Genomic DNA, 21,435 nt, shown 5'->3' on the forward strand with positions numbered 1-21,435 from the left:
CTTGTCAGCCGTGCAGTGCATTGTGTGCGCCACTCTTCTTCCTCAGTCGCCAAAACCGGCTGGTTGGCAGCGCTGCTTGCGCTTACCGCCCCCTAGTGGCGAGTCTGTGCTCTGCTATTTATTATTTTTTTCCAGCTTTCCAGATGTCATGTTTTTTTTTTGTTTTTTTTTATGGTCTGTCATAAAAAATGAAAAGAAAATTACAAAAACAACCACAGGATTCAATTTCATAAACATACAAGGCCTCGCAAACCACAGTGTTATTATTTGGGTTTTGATAAATTAGCATTATTGTAATTATTGCCAGAAATATGTGGACGCTCCTGTTCACATGTGTCCTTTTATCTGATGTTGCTTTTTCTGGGTTGTACTCAGCCCCTGACATCCAGTGAAATCTTAAAGGGGCACTATGTAGTTTTTTGGAGAAGAAATACATAGTTATATATCTTTATTTCAGACTCAGGGTCCATAGCAAGACAAACACAAAACACGACAACATACAACACAAACAATAAAAGAGAATAAAGCTAAAAACATAAAAATCGGGTTTTACATAGTTAATATCAAAAATAGAATTTACTATAAAGGTAAGAAGAGACAACTGTACCAGTGTCTCCAGAACAGAGATTGATACAAACTCAAGATGTTCATATTAACAATATTAAACTCAGAAACATTTATTTTTTCCATAACTGAATAAACAAGCTGTTCTCAGAGGAAAGTAAAGTCCTCAGAACACTGTTTGAAGCTAGAATAGGTGGCAGGGTCCGCCAAATATAAACAAAGTAAACCAGTATGATATGTTTGTTTATGCATAAAAAATATCAGTCGATGAAGATCTTTCTCTTCTGATTAAAATTCTTTAACGTCATTATCTACTCACCTCCATGCCGATGGAAAGTCAGTCGAATTTTCGGCAAAACGGTGTTGCAGCATTCTCCTAAACAACTGAAGTAGATGGAGACCTTTCTTACGCCTGTTTTACAGCTGAAATATTCACTGTGGCTGCCAAACATAGAAGTGTAAGCATGCTGTGTGTTGAGGGTGTAAATTAAAATCTTTTCAAATCAATATGGGATCTTTGGTAGACTTGGATTACACCAGACGAGCTGGTTGGAGCCCTTTAATTTTTTTTTTCAGTTGTTTGTTTACGTTCTAAAACAAGTCCCATCTACTTCAGTTGCGTAGGAGATTGCTGCACGGCTGTTTTGCTGTGAAGCGCCCAAAACCAAGACCTCAACCACATCCAACACCTTCGAGATGAACTGGAATGGCGATTGTGAGTCAAACCCACATCAGTGTTGCTCTTGTGGCTTAATTCTGCTAACCTGGTGGAAAGTTTTCTCAGAGGTGTGAAGGCTGTTATAGCAGCAGATGAATGCCCACAGTTTTGAAATGAGATGGGGATTTTTTTTTAATAACAATTTAAAGTGTTTGTCTTCTCCCTACATGAGTCTTAGCCAAACCGTTCTCCACAATGCTTAGCAATGTAATTCTAGTATACCTGCTTTTTAAATTTAGTCGAAAACCATCAAAATCAACCGTAAAAATCCACCATGTGTAATTTACGTGTAACTGTAGGATGTGAGCTCATCAAATTCCCTGAAACGATACATATCTTTACTCTTGCCTTCTCATAGATCAAGATCTTTGTCTTTTACCAAGTTTATTTATGCTACTGCTGTAATCGCTTCTGACCTGATCCTGATTTTATGTCTTCTTACCTTTTAAGTCTTATAATTGTGACTGTAGTTTTAAGCAAACTTTACTCAATCCAAATTCAATAGTGTGTTTGTTTGGGACTATTTTCAGTTGCGGATTAATACACATTTGACGCTCTAATGAGGATTCTGAGCAGCAGGAACAGGTGTGTTCGTGATAATGCAGAAATCTCTCACCTAGTGGCTCATTGATGTGTTTTTGGAAAACAATGGAGCTCTATGACACAATGAAAGACAACACTTGATTACTTGTTGATTTTGGGCTTTTATTGACTTTGTTAACATAAGAAAAATACAAAATATGATCAGCCTTATCCTTCAAAGCCACTTCTGAAGACTGCAGTAAAACGATCAGTGTCATACATGTGATTCTGTCCTTTATAAGTGTCTAATTCTCAGCTCCTTACATCTTTTGTCAGATATTTAAGGGTGGTCATCACCTGGTTGACAGCAGAGAGTGCAGCAGGATGCCTGTAGCTACAGAGACGTTGAGAGACTCGATACCGGGGAACAACTCTCTACCAGCTGGGATGGTGAGAAGGGTTTGGCACAAAGACAGCAGCTCCTGGGACAGTCCTTCTCCTTCACCTCCCATCAACAACAACGTGGGTTTAGTCATCTGAAAGTCTGAACACTGGGCGACAGGAATGTGGGACTCCTCTGCTTCAGTTCCCACTGTGCCCACCACCTGCCAGCCCTGTGACGCCTTCAACCTCAGCATATCCTCAAGGTTTTCATACCCGTACACCCCGAACACCTCCATGACACCTGAGCTGGCCTTGCTGACGACTGGAGACAGTGGGCAGCTGTCGTGAAGACTGCTGACCACTCTGTCCACACCCAGGAAGTATGCAGAGCGCAGGATGGCACCCAGATTCATCGGGTCCTGAATTTCCTCCAGTACAAGCCAGAGAGGGGGGCTGTTGTCTTTTCTTTTGGGTGCAGAGTCTTCGGTGAGATAGCGCAGAGGACTGGCTTTCAGGCAGACTCCTTGATGAACTCTCCCAGAAGACATCTTGTCCAGATCTTTCTTACTGACCCGGTAGACTTGTACTCCTCGCTGATGAGCCTCCTCACACACCTTCAAAACAGAGGGCCTGTTCGAGGTCTCTCCTTCTTTTACAAACAGTTTATGGGCCTTCCTTCTGCCCTGAGTGAGAGCCAAGAGACAGGGAGCGATGCCAAATACAATCTCATGGTTCTCTGCTTTGGAGTCCAGTGTTGACTTCTGTTTCACCTGCCTCTCCCTCTCCGCAGGGAAATCATCCAGACACAGCTTCCTGAGTTCAGACGACACCCTGCTGCCGTCTGTCCTCCTCTGAGTTTGCTTCTGCAACACCGGGGTCTCATTTCTCCGCGCTTTACCCTGGACTGACCTCTCACGATCCTGCCATCGTTGTCTCTTCACCACAGGATTGATGCTGCTGTCCTCTGGGCACTGGAGAGTAGCTGAGAGGTGGTAAGACGCAAACTGAGAGCCCACTCTTGAGATTAATCCAGGCTGCTGCAATCTTCTAGTCCAAACAAGAAGCAACTTGTGCTGGTGCAAAATACTGAATACCCACATACTGAAATAATTGGAAATCTGTCCAGAGGGACTAAGAGGAGCAGCTGCCCAAGAGAAATGTAGTTCAAATGCCTGAGAAGTCCATTAATCCACAGATGTGTCCACTGAGTATCTGTCTGTCTGTTAGTAAAGGCAGAACAGTTCAAATGTCACCTCTGTTCAACCACTAACACCCCCCATCTCCCTCTATGGCACCTATGTTTGTGGCGTATATGAAGTACGCACATGTGCAAACCGGCGGTGTAAAGCACGCGAGATTATGACCGGATGTCGAGAACGTTTACCTAGAAAATAAAAGCCTAGTTTTTGCCATTTGTGAAGACAAAAAAAACGAATTAAAAACCAAAAGAACTTTATTTAACAAAGCCAGTGCAGACACCACATCAGTTTCAAAACAAAGGTGATTTATTTGTATTTTTTATCAAATATATTTCTACATATTACACATATGTGTATAAACACCAACATCAATACCCAGCTCAAATTCTCTACTACTTTATTTCTTCTCTGCCTAATAGTATTCAAATGTAGCATATTTCATCTCAACAATCTAGAAATTACGACCATGTGTGTTAACTCCCTAAAAAATACTGAGAACACAACTATCTATACACTAGTTGCTGTGTTTGTAGCTTTTTGGGACACAATGAGGACAAAAATAATATCGATAATCTCATATGACAGAATATGTTTTATACCATAAAATAAAAAAATGTGCTTATCTAAGTACTGTTGATATTTTACATTTTGCTGATAAAACAGATTCTTCTGTTTACTTAAAATCAGTATTAGACCTACAGTATAATTTTGCTTGCAATATTTTTATTTGTAGTGGAGTATTTTTACGTTGTGGCATTAGCAGGTATATTTAATTAAATTATCTAAGTGCTTTTCTCTAAGTAAATAAAAAATGTAAATTTGCGCTTAAATGATTTATTCTGAAAGGTATGACTTTGGTGTTTCCTCCTCCGGGGGTGAAAATTGACACTTGTGACGTCTTTACAAATGCGACGTCTATTTAGGCGTACGCGCTTACGTCATTTCCCGGAAGTCACACTATCGCAACACGGAAGTGTAGGAAAGAAAACAAATAATCGTTCAAATTTGTGTCGAGTTGAAGTCGGAGAAGACGCCCAACACATCGTCTACCTTCTGGATTATTGTCTTCTTACCTCCAGCCCGAGAACACGGTAAGGAGAAGAGCTTGCGGGGTTTTGGCTCGCTGACAGCCGGGTGAAGTCTGTCGGTGGTGGGGCTAATGTTAACGCTAGTCGTCATGGAAGATGTTGAGGCTCATTTGAGAGGACAGCCGAGCTGAAACACGGCTGAAAACAGACCTGAGTGTTTGTAACAGGCCGCTGGTCACATAACAAACTGCTGAGTAATGTTTTCCAGGAAATGAGGGAGGTCATGGCAGAGCTAACAATGGCTGAAACAGTGTTAGAAACTGACAAATAGGTGTTGTCACTCTTTATTTTTAGTCTTAGGTTTTATTTTTCTTCTGGACAGAAAAGTACATAAAGTTCCACAACTGTCTGACAACTTCATAGTGTTTCATTACACGTTACTGTGGGTTTGTCTGTGTGTCAAGTGAAAAAGTGTAAATGTAAGTCTGAGTTTTTATCATTTTATCAATTTTCATCATCGATTAGTCCGTCACTTATTCTGTCGATCAACTGATTAATCATGTAGACAGGCCCAAAGACACAAAGATAATCAATTTACAATGATACAGAACAGAGTAAAGCGGTAAAATCTCACATCCCAGTGGCTGAGACAAGAGAATATTTGGCAGTTTTTGCTTTGCAAATAACTTAAAAAGCAAATTCATTGTCAAAACTGTTCAATTAATTAATCAACTAATAGTTTTAGCACTAATATTATTTCCAAAATGGGGTAATCAAGTTTTAAATTTGACATTTAACAAAGAAAACGAAAGAAAGAAAAGGCACAGCAGGAGTGTAATTTTCTGTCAGTTAACTAATTGATTAATTAACTGATCATGACACTATTGTAATTATGTGTGATGTCTTCAGAGATTTGTTCAAGTCAAGTGTTGATGTTCTGCCTTCGGTATTTTCGAAACAGATGGATTTCCTGTTTGGGAGAAGGAAAACTCCAGAGGAGATGCTGAGGCAGAACCAGCGGGCGCTCAACAAAGCCATGAGGGAACTGGACAGAGAGCGAATGAAACTGGAGCAGCAGGAGAAGAAGATCATCGCTGACATAAAGAAAATGGCCAAACAGGGACAAATGGTGAGACGAAGGAAAAGAACTTGAAGATAAAAAAGGAAGAATTCATAAAGAAAGAATCCTGACTGTGATGTCTGTTCTTTAAATTTTTCAGGACGCCGTCAAGATCATGGCCAAAGATTTGGTTCGCACACGGCGCTACGTCAAGAAGTTCATCATGATGAAAGCAAACATTCAGGCTGTCAGTCTAAAGATACAGACGCTCAAGTCTAACAACAGCATGGCACAGGCTATGAAGGGCGTCACCAAAGCCATGGCCACCATGAACAGACAGGTCTGTCAGAAAGTCCCTGAAACACACAGATTCATGGAAATAAACAACAATAGCCTCCCGTGTTGACGAGCTTCTATTTATTCTGTTTCCACAGCTGAAACTGCCTCAGATTCAGAAGATCATGATGGAGTTTGAAAAACAGAGTGAAATCATGGACATGAAGGAGGAGATGATGAACGACGCCATCGATGATGCCATGGGTGATGAGGATGATGAAGAGGAGAGGTAAGGGACCTGTGACAAAAACGGTTATTTCTAATTTGGTACAAACATTTCCATCCGTGATAAATCTTTTCTGTAGTCTTCATTTCACAGTATTTGAAATACTGCACTTCTTTTGCAGATAAAGCCATCAAAACATCTTTATACTCACTTTATGCTCATAAAAATGAACATATCTTAATTACTAAAGTATGTACATACTTCAAATGAGTATTGAGAAAGATTTTGTTCATGTTTCTATCTTTTGTAAAAACATGTTTAGTGTTTTTTGAAGCATTTGAAGATACTCACAAGAAATGACACCACAATAAGCAAAAATACCACTGTTGGCACATGTGGACCATTTCTCTTGAAGAACTCTCAACTAGTTAGCGCTCTTACTTTCTGACTACTTGATCACCGTCCACATTCTGATATAATTAACCCAATAAACTGTATATTTTGATGCATGTGTGACTGTCTCTGCTTCATTGACAGTGACGCCATCGTGTCCCAAGTGCTGGACGAGCTGGGTCTCAATCTGTCCGACGAACTGTCAAGTAAGAAAATCCAACACACGAAGCATAATTATATAAATTCTACATGTGCTCCTTTCATTCACATCAGTTATATCATTTAATGCCGTTGCGTGTTCACTTCAGATCTTCCAACGACCGGAGGAAGCTTGTCGGCGGCTGCAGGAAAGAAGGCCGAGCCCCAGGCTGCACTGGCTGACGCAGACGCTGATCTGGAGGAGCGGCTGAATAACCTCCGGAGAGATTAAATAAACAGTGACTGTCAGACAAGTGCACTGTGGTGGGCGTCGTTAGTACGGATACAAACATACACGAATCTCTGTGTTTAGATTCTTTTGATGGTATAACTGGCAGAACACAAGCTGTTTGAGAAAAAACAGTTGGTGTTATTCAGGTTTATGGCTTTCTCTTTGAGGTGTTTTCATTTTATGCGTGTATTATGTATTTTATCAAATAAAACCTGCAGGATCATTATCCCTTATAGGTCCTCTATAGGTCTCATTTAAGACATTGCCAAATCATACAAATTCTTTAAAATTGTCTGTGTAAATACTAACTCCTGAAGGCATGGTGTTTTCACAAGTTAAATTAACACTAAAATCATTTAAAAATACCCAAATGAAAGTTGTTAACCTGACTGAAGTGGATATTTTATAAAGGTGTCAGTCCTTTTTCTACATCAGGCTGGTTTGGCGTTATTTATATCCACATTATCATACAAAATATATCGTTTCAGCCCTGATGTGCAGAGTTGTGATTGTTTATTTGCGGGAATTGACGGTTGTCATGGTCAAGCTGAAGATGGTGTACAAAAAGTGTATAATCACGACATCTTTCTCTCTAAATTCACTAATAGGAGAGGTTTGTTTTGCAAAAGTATATAAAGACAAAGATAGAAAGGTATGTCAGCTGACTCTTCACCAGTGTAAAGGCACTCCTGTGAACCTCCTGGTAAATGTTTGTGAGTGGTGTTTATGAGATCAGCAGGATTTTCACCTTAATATTAAGAAGGAGTCGGTGGTGTTTATTTTTGAGAAACTGTCCTGTTTTGCTTTTTCTTTTATTCAATAAACATTTTTTCAGATTTAACAAACTGTTTGTCTCATTAGCGAAATTTTACGCATGACGTTCAGTTGCTGTATCATGAAAAGTGTTTTTATCAGCCAGTGGAAACTCGTATGACATCTTCAGGAGGAGCTTTGTCGAGCCGGAGGAAAATAACCTGATTATGTCATAGTGTAAAGTACAGTCTCCATTACACACTGTGGGTGTGGAGTCAGAAATATGCGTGCAGGGAGTGTCGAGTGAAAGAGGCTTCTAGTTGCATCATGGGAAGTGTAGTGTCCAGTCTATCTTGATACATCAATGACCACGAGTATGACATAATATGATTGGTTTCGGTAATTATGTAATTGGAGGCGCCATAGACCTTTTTTTCTGGTATCAAGAGAGGTATACCATATAATTTTTAGTATTATAGCGAAGTTCAAATCATGACAATCTTACTCTTCAATATTAATATCTACCATAAAAATCATCTGCTTCCCAGTCTATCAAATTAAATCCAACCACATCCAAATATCGTAGACATGTTAATTTTTATTCCAAAAAAATTTAACTTTCAAAACTGTCAATTTGTCAACATACAATCATAGAACAATATTGAATGTACTCAACACTTCCAACATTAAATAATAAAAAAATAACAGCCATGTTTTATGTACATTTGTTTCTGAAAGCTATGTACAGAAAAAAAGAAATCAACTTTGTATTTCCCAAATCTGCCTCCACGTACGCCTGGCAGTTTGAAGTATTGAAGCTGCAGAAAGCTGTTGCATCATATGTAAAACAGGTCGAGCAGACGCAGCGAGGAAGAAAAACACGGGCAGAAATCAAACACTGCGATTGTAACCGAGATTAACTCAGAGAGGGAGAGATTAACTGGCAGCATGTTAAAGAGCATACTGGTGAACAGCGCTATAACTACAGCTAGGAAGCTTATTATCCTCTAAAATGGTTCCCTTGAATGTCAGCTCAAGAGACTGATGCATACACATAACTTGCCTAATATTTACTGGATGTAAGCGTATTGTAAAGATTGGAAACACGAAAATTAAGATCATAACTGTACTTTGTTATTATCAGATCGCCTTACGAGGCTGAACGCAGCAGAGCAGCCAGAAGTCATGCTTTCAAGAACGATATTTTGTAGTTTTTGTAGCCCAATGAGCAGAGATTATTCTCCATTCTGGGATTAAGCCATGCTACCATCTTTTTTAAAAACAGCTAATTAGAGTCCATGCAACTCACATAAAAAAATAACTAGTAGAAACAAAACAAAACGGGGAACAAGTTTACCACCCGTCTAATCTTCCGTGCCTTTGTTTTCATGAAGAACACAACAATCATTGGCTGCCTTTCTGATTTTTTTTCCTTACATTAGATTGGCTAGAAATGCATTTTTTTTAAAATATGAAACCATGCTGAGTGTGGCTCAAAACTCCCTATATCACACTTAACATTGATAAAATCTTAGTTGAAGTTGTGTGCGAACAATATAGGTAATACACAGCACGATACAGTCAGATTCTTGACATTTTTTCCATGTAGGCAGGGACAATGAGCGTGGCAGAAATACCCAGAACAAAAAAATCGTAGCTGTATTGCTCATGACGTACAGTTCAAGCTTTACTTTTCAGTCAAAATGGCGACCAATGTTCCCTTCACATGACTCAAGATTAGAGTCCAATTTAGCCTGTTAGCTGACTATGCATAAAAAGTGACAGGAACTCCACTTTTGTGTGATAAAATCTATTTTGGATGGAACAGCTGCTACAGAATGTATTTCAAACATGTTACAGAACATGCACATAACTGTTCATTCATTTTAGGATACAAACTGGCGTGTAACCTTCAACAGCTGTGAACGTGGGGACTGTAATCTTGTGGCATCAGGCTTTTAATCTCCCTTTCAGAAGCGTAAATGAGACCAAAATATCAAGGACATTCAGTGGAGCAGCGATCTCCTGTCCTTTTACAATATTCTGCAGGAGATAAGCTGATCATGTTGAGACTAGAGAGTCATGAACTCCCCCACAGACTGAAAGCAACAGCAGTTATACATAGCGACTGGTGACTTGTCTTTTTTTCAGCCCAGACAAAACAAATGAAGCACTTTCTGATCTGGAGCGATGTCTCTCGGCTGTTAATGCCACGCGGGTTTCACTTCCGACAGGTCCGGTGAGGTGTGTGTTTTTTGGGCACCTCGATGCGACATCGACTTCGGTCATCCAGCCAAGGCAGCTCGAAGTTCCTGGAGAAAAGAATTAAGATTTTACTTTTGTTAAAAACATTTTTTTATGTTGTCAAAGTAATATTCAAAAACAAATGACAACAGGATCTTTTTTTTTCAAAAATTAAAAGATTTGTGGTTTACGAGCGATTGCGTCCATGAAACAGCAGATTATTTTGAAAAATTAAGCATTTCTCAAGGAATATATTTAAATTCAAGCATATTTCCAACCTTGAAAACACAATGGTTAAACTCAAGCCTTTTCCAATCTTTCTAGAGTTTGTGTAAATCCTGTGAGATGAGGAATCAATACCTGAAACTTAACTAAATTAAAGAAAAATACGAATGCAGCTCCAACTTACTGTTGTGCCAGTTTGGGCAGCGGCCGGCCGAATGCAACCACAGGCAAGAAGGGAGTGATCACTATAGTCTCAACTGGAAAATACAAAAATAGAGTTAAAATCTCTAAAAAAAACATGCCATTAATGTTGCTAAATTTCACTGCAGTTTGATTCGAGATGTACCATCTTCAGTGTCGGGATAGAAGGACGACAGCTCTGGCTCAGTCTCCGGGACGACTTTCTTCCTGTTCATGCGCTGCTGCAAACGCTGAAACATACGCTGCTCTCTGATTCGCTGGATGTCCCATCTGAAAAACACACACGATGAATAAGAAGAGTGTAACAGAGCTGGTACCTCAGATGTTTGCTGAAAGACATTATCAATTATTTCACGGAAGGCCAGGAAATTCACTACTCCACAAATGTAATGAAAACTTCACGAAACGCTAAATATCCAGCCTTCTGTATTCACACGAGTATATTTGGTCTGATGCAAATATTCAAACTATTTTTCCTTGTTTTTTGTCTTTATAGTTTTCAAATATTATAAACCTTTAAAGTTCATCCTCAAAGTTGAACCTTGTATATAGAGTATTGGACCTAGTTCATCATTTGACCATTTCTTATTATCTGAAATGATTATGTTGAATGATGTACAACCGCTCTCAGTAAAATCTGCATGCTAGAAAGCATCAAAACTAAAGCCGTACAATACATAGGCCATCTTTACCGATATACCAGTATTGGCGCATGTTGGCCAAAAGGTTTAAAGAAACTGTAGAACAAAAGTGCCAAAGATACATTTAAAAAGGGCCTTTTAATTGGAGTTTAATCTGCTGACAAATACAACCCTGACTATGAATATTTTTCATTTGCAGATCTGATCTAATTAAAACTATACTGATTGTAAAAAGCCTTCCTGTAACTTGTATTACACTGACATAAATAAAGTAGCAATAGATAATAGTTACACATGAATTAGCCTTTTGTGAGGCTATTTTAACTATTAACAATGTATATAAAATAAATTATTTTTGAACATTTAATGTTTATTACATTGCATTGTTGTCATAATACTGGAATTTCACACTTTGATACAATACCTTGAAGAATATCAATATTCAATACCATAGGGAAGGGTTGAAAGAACATACAATGTTCTATTTTTATAAAAAAATTAATATAAAATGCAAGACTATAACATGTAAACGAGGTACAGCCTTTGTCGAGAATAGCAGAATGACTGTAGGCAACATTAAAAAAATCACATTTTTATAAAAAATATTTTTTTTCTATTTTGATTAGGCCTTTAAAACAATGTGTCAACATGCTGTTGAAAAGAAGAAGAAGACAGAAGGAAAGAGGAAGAAGAAGAAAGAAGAAAAGAAGAAAGGAAGAAGAAGAAGATCCGGTACAGACATATTGATACTGCAGAAAATTAGTACTAGACCATTTTAAATATTCAGAATCAACATGTATCAATATTTTTGACAACAATGTTACAGAGCAGTAAGTTTTATGGACTGCATTGTTCATCTTAATTTAACTCCAGTAATCAATATCAGTCAGGCTTTAGTCAAAAATCAGGAACAAGGACATATTTATTCAAATGTCAAATAAAAACAACTGAAGTCAGTGATGGTACCTTTTCCTCCTCTTCTCATCCAACTCCAACTTCAAGTGGCGTTTCAAGAACACATTGTCATCCAGCGGCTGGATGGGAAGACAAATTCACACGTGTAATTCATCAGTCAGATGCAAGATGAATTTTCAAACTCCAGTATTCAGGATTGAAGATGTGTCTCACCTCAGCAGGGTTACAGGAGGGTTCCTCATTCAGGGGCTCTATGTGATTTTCCCTCCACGATGGAACTAAATGGAGAGAAAGAGGCAGAGGTTGTTATTCAGAGTTAGTGTGCTCAGTACATTTGATGGATATAGTGATTAAAGATGGGATATAGGTTAGGCTTACAAACAATCAGCATATCATGTACTACATGAGGAGTCCACTCACTGGCCACCTCTTCCTCCTTTTTCGGGGACGTCTCCCGTAGAGGGGAAAGAGGAGGTTGGTTCCAGCAACAGAGGTACATCTCAGTAGTAGACATGAAGGGCAGATCTTCAATCTGACAGCTCAGCTCAGGCTCCTCTTTGCATGGGAGCATAATGTCCCTTTCTGCGCCCGACCTCAGAGGAACGGTCTTCTCTGGGGTTTCCTTACTGCGCAGCTCTCGTTGATTGGGAGAGCCAGGCTGAATCTCATGTTTCTGGGGGCTAAGCTTGGCACCTTTGCCCCGTGATTTCTGGACTTTTGGATCTCCAAAGCAAGATTTCCTGTGTGGGCAAAAAAAAAAGAATTAAGAATTGAAGTTACTGTAATATGACAAGAAATTTAAGTCATGACTTCTACCTCTTTTGAACTTTGCACAAACAAAATGTGATCAGAATAAACTAGATTACTATTAGAGTATTATTTTATTTAAATAAGGCAGATTTATCTTTTTCTGCATGCATTTCATTACTGTGGCTTGATTCAATACCACAAGGCACAAAACCACACATCCACTGCTGTCAGGCATTATTTATTTTACCTCTTTTGACCTTTGCCACCCCGACTAAAGGGGAGTGGAGTGGCTTGGTTGGGCTGTGGATTCTCCTCTACATCCAGGTCCCACATGTCCTCCTTGTCAGGGGTCCATGGCTCCAGGGGCTGGAAAAGGCGCTTGTCACGCGGTGGGTCCTTCCTCGTGAGCTGCAGGCGACGCTCCATGCGCTCAATGCGTGCAAGCAGCTGCGATAGAAGCAGATCAACATAAAAAAACTTTGAAAATCAACACATTATATAAGACGCCAAAACTTGCCACAGAAATAACTTTAACATACTGTCTCTTTGTCTGCTTTGAGCTCATCTATCTCCTTGTCCTTGGACTGCAGCTGTTGTTGCTGTTGTTCAATGAGGTCCAGTTGGAGGAGGAGAATCTGCCGGAGGCAGTTGGCCTGTGTGTGGGGATTAGCAGGGGTCTTCCTGATGTTTCTCCACTTGCCCTCAGAGGAGAGTTCAATGGATGCGGTGCCAAGGACTCCAGGGACGACCCCCTTCACGCTGTCATCAGCACCGGCATCCTTGGGGTTATTGTTCACAGTCATCTGAGGGTTATCCATGGTGTCAGCAGAGAGGGGTTTACCTTTCACTGGGGTTCCCTCACCCCCCATTTGTCTGACAGGGGACAATATCCCCACAGTTTTATTGTCTCCTTGAACTAGCTCTGAAACCGTGGCAGCGAGGGAAACTTTGCTTGTCATGTAATTCTGGTCTAAGTCTCTCGATTTGCTCGGGATCTCGCCGCCCTGCACGTTTTGAACATCTATAACGAAGTCGCAGGACTCCCTCTTGAGGCTCACGGGACTCACGGAGGTGGCCCCGAAATGCGTTTTGTCAAAGTCGATGTTGTCAGCGTCCTGCTTGAACCCTGTGTTTGGAAACAGTGTGGCTCTCAGAGTCATGGCGAACACGACGACTTTTCATCCTGCAACGCCTCGGCGATGCAATTCACAGCTACCTCCCATGAGAACTTGGCAGCTGCTGTCCTAAAACAAAGGAAATAAAGGACATTTGTCGTGTTATTTATATCCATTAAACCGGTAACATGCTGTCTGTGAACTGGCATTAAAAGCTATGCACCAACTACTTATACTCGGACATACTAAAGAAAACTATAACAGTGTGAGTGCGGCTGATCCCGGGCATCCTTTTCCTAAAATCGTCCACCGGGTTTTGAAATTCAAGCTAAGCTACATTAGCGCTGCGGTACAAACACACAGTCGCTTATTTGGAGACGAAGTCGTAACGTGAGGAAGATTTAAAGTGAGTGTTGCGTCAGGGGCAGACATTTCGGTGTGAGGGCTTCAAACAAGGACTCGGGAGTGGCTGTGTAGGACACTGGCAGCAGCCATCTCCTCCATTTTGGTTCTCGCGAAATCATGAAAAACAATAACAGCTAGCTTAGCTGGCTAACGTTAGCCGGCTAGTTTAAGCAATAAAACGCGCTTTCAGAGCGACGCGATTATAACGACCGCGTCGAAACACTCGCAATCAGGACATACGTGTTCTTAGTTGTATGCATTTGTGTGTTTAACGCTTACCTCGGCTATACTTCATGTCCACCTGCAACTGCCTTCATGTTCCCTCCTCAAGACTTGTTTTAAAGCGCCGACTACTGCGCATGCGTAATTTGTTGGATGGCCATTTCTTGTGTTTTGAAGGTTTTGAATCAGAAGGGCGCCAGCAGGGGGCGACACAGCTCCAGAGTGTACAGACATAATGTATGTATAAGTTTATATATTTATATATTTATATATATGTGTGTGCGTGTGTATAAAAATGTGACACATTTGAATTGATTTTTATTGCATATCCATGCATATACGCACCGTTATCCCTAACTAATTTTGAGTAGTGTATGTGTATACACGTATATTTATATATTTCTACGTTGTATATAACATATTATCCTACAATTATGTAATTATCTTATTGTCTACAATCATCTAAAGTGTTAGAATGGAATTAAGTTAATATTAGGTATTAATATTATAAAATAACTTTTGTATTTAACATTTTAATAAGATAAGATAAGAAAAGAAAAGAAAAGAAAAGAAAAGCAAAGCAAAGAAAAGAAAAGAAAAGAAAAGAAAAGAAAAGATAAGATAAGATAAGATAAGAAAAGAAAAGAAAAGAAAAGATAAGATAAGATAAGATAAGATAATCCTTTATCGGCCCCACAACGGGGAAATTTGCATTAAAACAGCAGCAAGGGGATAGCAAAAATAGAGAGCATAAATTAAGACATTAATAATAAATAAGTAAAAAGCAGTAAGAACAATATAAACAATCAAAATAAGAAAAAAAAACAACCTTCAAACATATTTACACCATTGCACACTGACAATGACAATGTGACAATTAATGCCAGTTTAAATCTATTCACTGTACTTCTCATTTAAAAAAAAAGATAATTTGACATATCTAGAATATACTTATTCTACTGACTTATGACTGTACTGACTTATAATCAGTCAGTACAGTTTTAGGTTCCTGGGGAGCACCATCACAGAGAACCTATCACGGCCATCATACGTCACCAGCCTGGAAGGAAAAAAAAGGAAAGAGAAGGCTCTACTTCCTGAGGAAACTTCAGAAGACTAAATTCTGGAGCCAGATTCTTGTCAACTTTTACAGGGGAGCAACAGAAAGCATCCTGAGTGGAAACATCAAACTGGACAGGAAGGCTCTACAGCAGGTGATTAAAACCACCCAGAACATCGCTGGTTCCCTTTCTACAGATCATCAGTGACATCGGTGAAGTGAGGTGTCCGCACAGAGCTGAAAGGATACTAAAAGACAACACCCACCTCAGCCACAGTCTGTTCACCCTGCTGCCATCTGGCAAAAGATACAGGAGCAGCTTCATTCTCCAGACTGTGAGTCTCCTGAACTCATCATCAGCACCCCATTTTATAAAAACGGACTCAAGCCTAGTTTCATTTATTATACCCTTGTGTTATATATATATATATATATATATATATATATATATATATATATATATATATATATATATATATATATATATATATATATTATTTATATATATATAAAAGTTTTAAATGTACCTTGTAACCTTGTAAAGCGGTTGCTTAAAAGTCACCGGAGATCAGGTGTCATTTGTTTGGAAGACATTAAAGAATGAAGTTTTCTGCAGGAAACCGAAGATAACCTTCAGTCAAACATCCTGTTTCTGAACACTTCAGCCTACACTTTATACCGTCATCTTCATGTATTATCAACAAACCATTACTTCTTCATATGCTGCCATAAAGTGCCACTTTTCCATTAGTTTAATGGTCCACGAATCTTTTCCCATGGCTTGTTAACTCAACGCCAACTCTTTAGGAAAGTCAAATCAATTCAACCTCCACATTTATTACGGTGCTGCTTATCAGTAGTCACCTGTGTGTGCGTGAGTGTTTTTCATTAATGCTTTAATGAGCTGGAACTAAAATGTTTTTCGTGCTCACTTTCCTGCCATGACACATAATATCATCTCAGAGAAAATTGCAGAAAAGCCCATTTTCTGAAGGCAACCCTCCAGGATAAGCAGCTGAAGCGATTCTCATCACCTCTTAAAGCTACCTACATTCAAAGGTAAGGAAATCTACTTAAAAATTTCATGTGGTTGTTTACACATACATTATATGTTTACTCTTCCTCTTGGTATTCCGCTTTATTTGATTTGGAAAGTACAGACATTATTCTTAATCAGCTCTCATTTAATTAAAACATTTCTGTCTTATGCTTCAGGTTTATCATGAAGATGCTGTCTGAACTCCTGGTCATCTGTCTGCTTGGAGAGCTGCATGCAAACGCTCTCCCTGAAGAGATGAGGTCGGTCTCGCAAGACTAAATCATTCCCCTAAAGTAGCTTCTTTTCTGTTAATAAGGATTATTTAATTTTAAGATAACACCTCTATTGATCCCCAGAAGAGAAAATCCAGCAGACATAAATAAGCACAATAAATAGTGGAAAGTGAGAAAAATTAATAATTATTCATAATAATAACCAGGACTAAACATTAAATCAAGAAAATAATCAGCAGATTAATTAGAAATTAAAATCAATCAAATAAAATCATTTGTAGCAGCTCTTCTCATGTGATTTTATACGTGTGTTTGTCAAGTGTCAGTGAAGACGAGCAGCGTGTGGGGAGACGATACGTCGAGTCGACCATTGCCAGTGAAATCAGCAAAATCATGGATTCAATGCTGCAGAGAAACTTTGTCAACTTCTTGCTCAACCAGAGGGTGAAAAAAACCGAGTAAGTCTCTGCTTGTTTCAAAATATTTCAAGCAAAAGCGAGAATAACAGATTTATATCAGTAATTACCGCCCTCACAGGTCTGCCACTGGAGGGGAGCATCCAAAAGGACATCCGTACAACAACCTGCTGAAGCTCAGTCTGCCGGAGAAGCAGAAGAGACACACTTAGCTGTTGTCGCTCATTCAGATTGTATTAACATGACCTGTCTTGCTGTGTTTAATAGCATGTCTCACATACTGTTGAAGGTTTTGTGTTGATAGATCCTATGTTTAGTATTGCTATGTATACATTTACTGATGAAAACGACCTAAATTAGCTACTCATTTCTAAGTACACTTTTTGCTTGTGATATTTCCTTTGTGATATATTGTTCTCATACCAAATCATCCTCTGTTCATTAACTTTAATTCAAATAAAATGCTGTAGCTGCTTAGGATCCCTGTGTGTTCTTCTTCCCATCTTTTTGAACCAGTGAAATACTGACAGCCAGACTAAAAAAACCTAAGAAACTAAGCTCAAAGCATAAATTGAACACAGACAAGTCATTCAAGTCAATATGTCTCTTACAGTCTCTGACATCAAAGTCTAAGTTGAGTCTCAAGTCATTTATTTTCTGTCAAGTCAAGGTGCGAGTCCAAGAGTCCAAGTCACAATGATCTGAGTCCAGATCTCTGGTAGGAATGTATTTTAACTTTGACTTTACTGGTGCTGAACATTTATAGATACTGCGTATGGTTGCTAATTTGATTTGCCAATGATTTGGTGTAAGCGTAATATATTTTGGTGTAATATATTTGTGTTTAAGTGAGGAAACAAGCATATCATCACTTCAACAACAAAAAAAGCCAAGACACTACATTGCCTACACTACATCTCTCTGTTTGCTGCTATTTTGATGCAAACTGGTTATTTTATCTGTATTTTATCCCCTTATAGAGATTTTTAAAATGTTCTATTTTCCTTTTCACATATCTTTGGACTCTTCACCTCTGCTAAGAAATGTATTCTGTTGTTATTGTTGTTTTTCTGCTGTTGAATTTTACATTTTCTTTGCTTATCTATTTTAAAAAATGACTGTCCTGCTATATTCGCCGAGACGCCAGGGGGCGATGTGAGCAAAGTTGCTGACGTCACCGACCAGGAAGTAGCTGACTTCCTTGTAATCAAAATGGAAACAGTTGTACCAAAGTAGCTTCATATATCATATTAATTGACCTGTGTTTCTGAAAAATGATATTTTTTCAGCCCTTTTAGAGTTTACTTTATTAGCGGACTGCTCGTGTGAAAGCTAACGTTAATGAAAAAGTGCGTAATAAGAGGAGACTTGTGAGAACTGGTCAGAAAAATAAGGATATCACCTCAGCTAGCGCTAGTTTAGTTAGCTAGCTTAGTTCTGATCTGTCACTATAACCTGTAAAATATCTTACCTGACATTATTCTGCGGTTAACAAACTCCTAGTGTAGATTATCCGTGTAAAGTTTGGAGCAGACGCCAGCAAGATGCATCGGAGAGGTGTCGGTGCGGGAGCTATTGCCAAAAAGAAGCTGGCAGAGGTACGATAATGTACAGTACAGCTGTTAATGAACATTAATTAATGTGTCAACATTAACTCGTTCAGTTAAAGAAGCACTTTCACGACTCACCTGTGATTTTATTTCTCTCTATTTAGGCCAAATATAAGGAGAGAGGAAATGTTCTCGCAGAGGACCAAATCGTCCAAGTGAGTTATTGTGTCAGAATTTCCTTTTTGTTTTTTTGTTTTTTTTTAATAAAAGGCACTAAAATGCAAGTTAAGTAAATACAAAGCTATTTCTCCTTCATGCTTATTTTTTAAATCTGAATTAGAATATTTGGTAACTGCTTAAGTATATAACTACATAACATTATGTAGTTCTGGGTAATATACACAATATTGGTAAGGTAAAAATACAAACTCAGAAATATTTATTTTTTCCTAAACTGAATAAGTTAGCTGTTCTCAGAGGACAGTAAGGTCCCCAGAACACTGTTTGAAGCTAGAGAGGTGGCAGGGTCCGCCAAATACAAACAAAGTACAACAGTATGAACAGTATTTTTATTTGCTTGAGTAAACTAAATAATCTCACTCAAATGAAAAACTTGTATGAACTTAAATATATTTTGTTTTGTAGTCCTTGCTTCCTGTTACAGAAATGTATAGCTGTCATATATGTATATGTGCAGTATTTTGTCAGCAGACTTGCTGTTGATATTCCCCTCTTTTGCATTGGTGATGAAATATCTTACTCAACTTTTTCTGTTTTTCTGCCAGATGTCCAAGCAGTTGGAGACATTCAAGTCCAACCTGGAGGAGTTTGCCAGCAAACATAAACAGGAAATCAGAAAGAACTCACAGTTCAGGGTTCAGTTTCAGGAAATGTGTGCCACCATCGGAGTTGACCCTCTTGCCTGTGAGAAACATTTGGAATAGAATCTGTAGAAATACTTATGTTTTAAATATTGAAAATAACTTTTTAATCTCTCTTTCTTCGTGTTCTCCACAGCTGGCAAAGGTTTTTGGTCTGAGATGCTTGGTGTAGGTGACTTCTATTATGAGCTCGGTGTGCAGATTATTGAAGTGTGTCTGGCCCTGAAACACAGAAATGGAGGTTTGTAATTTGTCTGGAAACCGAAATATCTGCATGATGAAGAAACCATGATTAATAATTTTAATGGCCTTAAAATGTATGCATGTATTTTCTTTCAGGGCTGATTACTCTGGATGAACTCCATCAGAGAGTATTGAAGGGACGAGGGAAATACGCTCAGGATGTGAGCCAGTGAGTGTCACAAATTAATATTTCATCTGTCAGACAAAACGTAGTCACAATTTCTGTTTTCTGATACCGTCCTTAACATCTATACATCATGTTTGGATCTTTTAATGGTCAAGTTGTCTGATTATTAAAATCTTTAAATATGTCCTTCCCAGAGATGACTTGATGAGAGCCATAAAGAAGCTGAAGGTGATGGGGAATGGCTTCGGGATGATTCCTGTTGGTGGTTCTTACTTGGTGCAGTCGGTCCCAGCAGAGCTCAACATGGATCACACTGTAGTTCTACAGCTGGCTGAGGTAAGACACAGTTCCAGTGTTCATTATAGCAAATAATGTCTGCAGTGTTCCTGCCATGTTTGAGTAGACATTTGAGTAGAACAATCACAAGAGACCTACGGGATGTTTGACACAATAGCCATTTAATTAAAGGTCCCGTGTTTGGTTGGTCCGTTCTGGGCTATTGTAGAAACATGGCGGTGCAACATGGCGGTCTCCGTAGAATAAGACCCGCTACCTTTTCTAGATATAAAAAGCTCATTCTAAGGTAACGGAGAGATTACAATTCTTAGTTTCAGGTGATTTAAAAAAAAAATTAATTAAAACATTATTATGAATATTATATTCCATTTCTGCCAATAAATCCTACACACTGGATCTTTAACAGTTTGATGAAGCCAGCAATTTTGCAGCTTTTCTGTCTCAAAAGGGCACATTAAGAGAGATCATGTCTGTTCATTTCTTTGTTCATTTGTAGAAAAAGGGCTATGTGACAGTGAGTGAGATCAAGGACAGCCTAAAATGGGAGAAGGAGCGGGCCTGTCACGTCCTGGTAAGTGCATATCAGCTCATTTCAGGTTTTACTATAAAACATTCTGACTGTTGCTACTTCTTCTCTAAAGCAGAGTGTCTGCTGGTCTTAAGAAATACCTGACAAAGATATTAAAAAATCTTACATTTAATTAAAAAAAGAAAATTACCTTGAAAAGGTCTGAAAAACAATTTAAAGTGTCTCATACCTGTAGACACCCTGTAAATTGCATTCTGTGTCTTGAAAACAAGTTGGCAAACGCTGCAGCTGTAAAGTGCATCACCCTTGGCCTCTACTCTCATGTTTCCAGGATCACCTGCTGAAAGAAGGCCTGGCCTGGTTGGACTCTCAAGCAGCTGGAGAATCACAGTACTGGCTGCCCGCTCTCTTCTCTGAGCTGACCTCCCGTGATGTCACACCAGAGGAGGCCAATCAGATGACACCTTGAGAAATGATGACAGCTTAAGAGACTTGTTGGTAAACAGAATGTGCCTGAGGGCTCATGTGATGGAGTTGGCTGGTTCGCTGAAGCTGTGGGGGGAACTCCCTCTGAGATCATTTTCTGGACACACAGAGGGGAAGTTTTCCTCACCGGCTCCTCAGCAACACCTATGCAACAAGAAGTTTGATTTCCTCTACACTGTTTGATATACAGTGTAAGATCTTCTGTCTTCTTGCGGGTGATTGGTTTCTGGGTGGTGACGGTTTATTGTCAATGTACAGAACATGTAATTTTTCATGTATAAACGATAACTTTTAAAGAACAGA

At 39.0% G+C, this 21,435-nt stretch overlaps 4 protein-coding genes across 5 annotated transcripts; 2 read left to right on the forward strand and 2 right to left on the reverse strand.

The window, feature by feature from the left end:
- Positions 1 to 1,977: 1,977 nt before the first annotated feature.
- On the reverse strand, positions 1,978 to 3,497 carry mrm1 (mitochondrial rRNA methyltransferase 1 homolog (S. cerevisiae)). Its single transcript, XM_073489819.1, has one exon. The coding sequence runs from the start codon at positions 3,286 to 3,288 to the stop codon at positions 2,158 to 2,160; it is 1,131 nt and encodes a 376-aa protein (XP_073345920.1). The 5' UTR covers positions 3,289 to 3,497; the 3' UTR covers positions 1,978 to 2,157.
- Positions 3,498 to 4,327: 830 nt separating this feature from the next.
- Positions 4,328 to 7,645, forward strand: chmp2a (charged multivesicular body protein 2A). Its single transcript, XM_073489466.1, has 6 exons — positions 4,328 to 4,478; positions 5,377 to 5,544; positions 5,636 to 5,815; positions 5,910 to 6,040; positions 6,515 to 6,576; positions 6,679 to 7,645. Exons 2-6 carry the CDS (start codon positions 5,377 to 5,379, stop codon positions 6,798 to 6,800), a joined length of 663 nt encoding a protein of 220 aa, XP_073345567.1. The 5' UTR covers positions 4,328 to 4,478; the 3' UTR covers positions 6,801 to 7,645.
- Positions 7,646 to 8,133: 488 nt separating this feature from the next.
- msl1b (MSL complex subunit 1b) lies at positions 8,134 to 14,414 on the reverse strand. Of its 2 annotated transcripts, none has more exons than XM_073489899.1 (9): positions 14,329 to 14,414; positions 13,069 to 13,773; positions 12,777 to 12,976; positions 12,200 to 12,519; positions 11,993 to 12,057; positions 11,831 to 11,898; positions 10,369 to 10,493; positions 10,207 to 10,279; positions 8,134 to 9,865 (listed from the first exon to the last, which is right to left on the reverse strand). In XM_073489899.1, exons 2-9 carry the CDS (start codon positions 13,687 to 13,689, stop codon positions 9,775 to 9,777), a joined length of 1,563 nt encoding a protein of 520 aa, XP_073346000.1. In that variant the 5' UTR covers positions 13,690 to 13,773; positions 14,329 to 14,414; the 3' UTR covers positions 8,134 to 9,774. The 2 variants fall into 2 exon arrangements, with proteins under 2 accessions (XP_073346000.1, XP_073345999.1); XM_073489898.1 differs by having other exon boundaries at positions 12,158 to 12,519.
- Positions 14,415 to 18,262: 3,848 nt separating this feature from the next.
- snf8 (SNF8 subunit of ESCRT-II) lies at positions 18,263 to 21,435 on the forward strand. Its single transcript, XM_073490275.1, has 8 exons — positions 18,263 to 18,617; positions 18,734 to 18,784; positions 19,355 to 19,493; positions 19,587 to 19,691; positions 19,790 to 19,862; positions 20,015 to 20,156; positions 20,614 to 20,688; positions 20,978 to 21,435. Exons 1-8 carry the CDS (start codon positions 18,564 to 18,566, stop codon positions 21,113 to 21,115), a joined length of 777 nt encoding a protein of 258 aa, XP_073346376.1. The 5' UTR covers positions 18,263 to 18,563; the 3' UTR covers positions 21,116 to 21,435.

The sequence above is a fragment of the Pagrus major genome, chromosome 20 (assembly GCF_040436345.1).
Source record: "Pagrus major chromosome 20, Pma_NU_1.0".
Classification (NCBI taxonomy): Eukaryota; Metazoa; Chordata; class Actinopteri; order Spariformes; family Sparidae; genus Pagrus; species Pagrus major.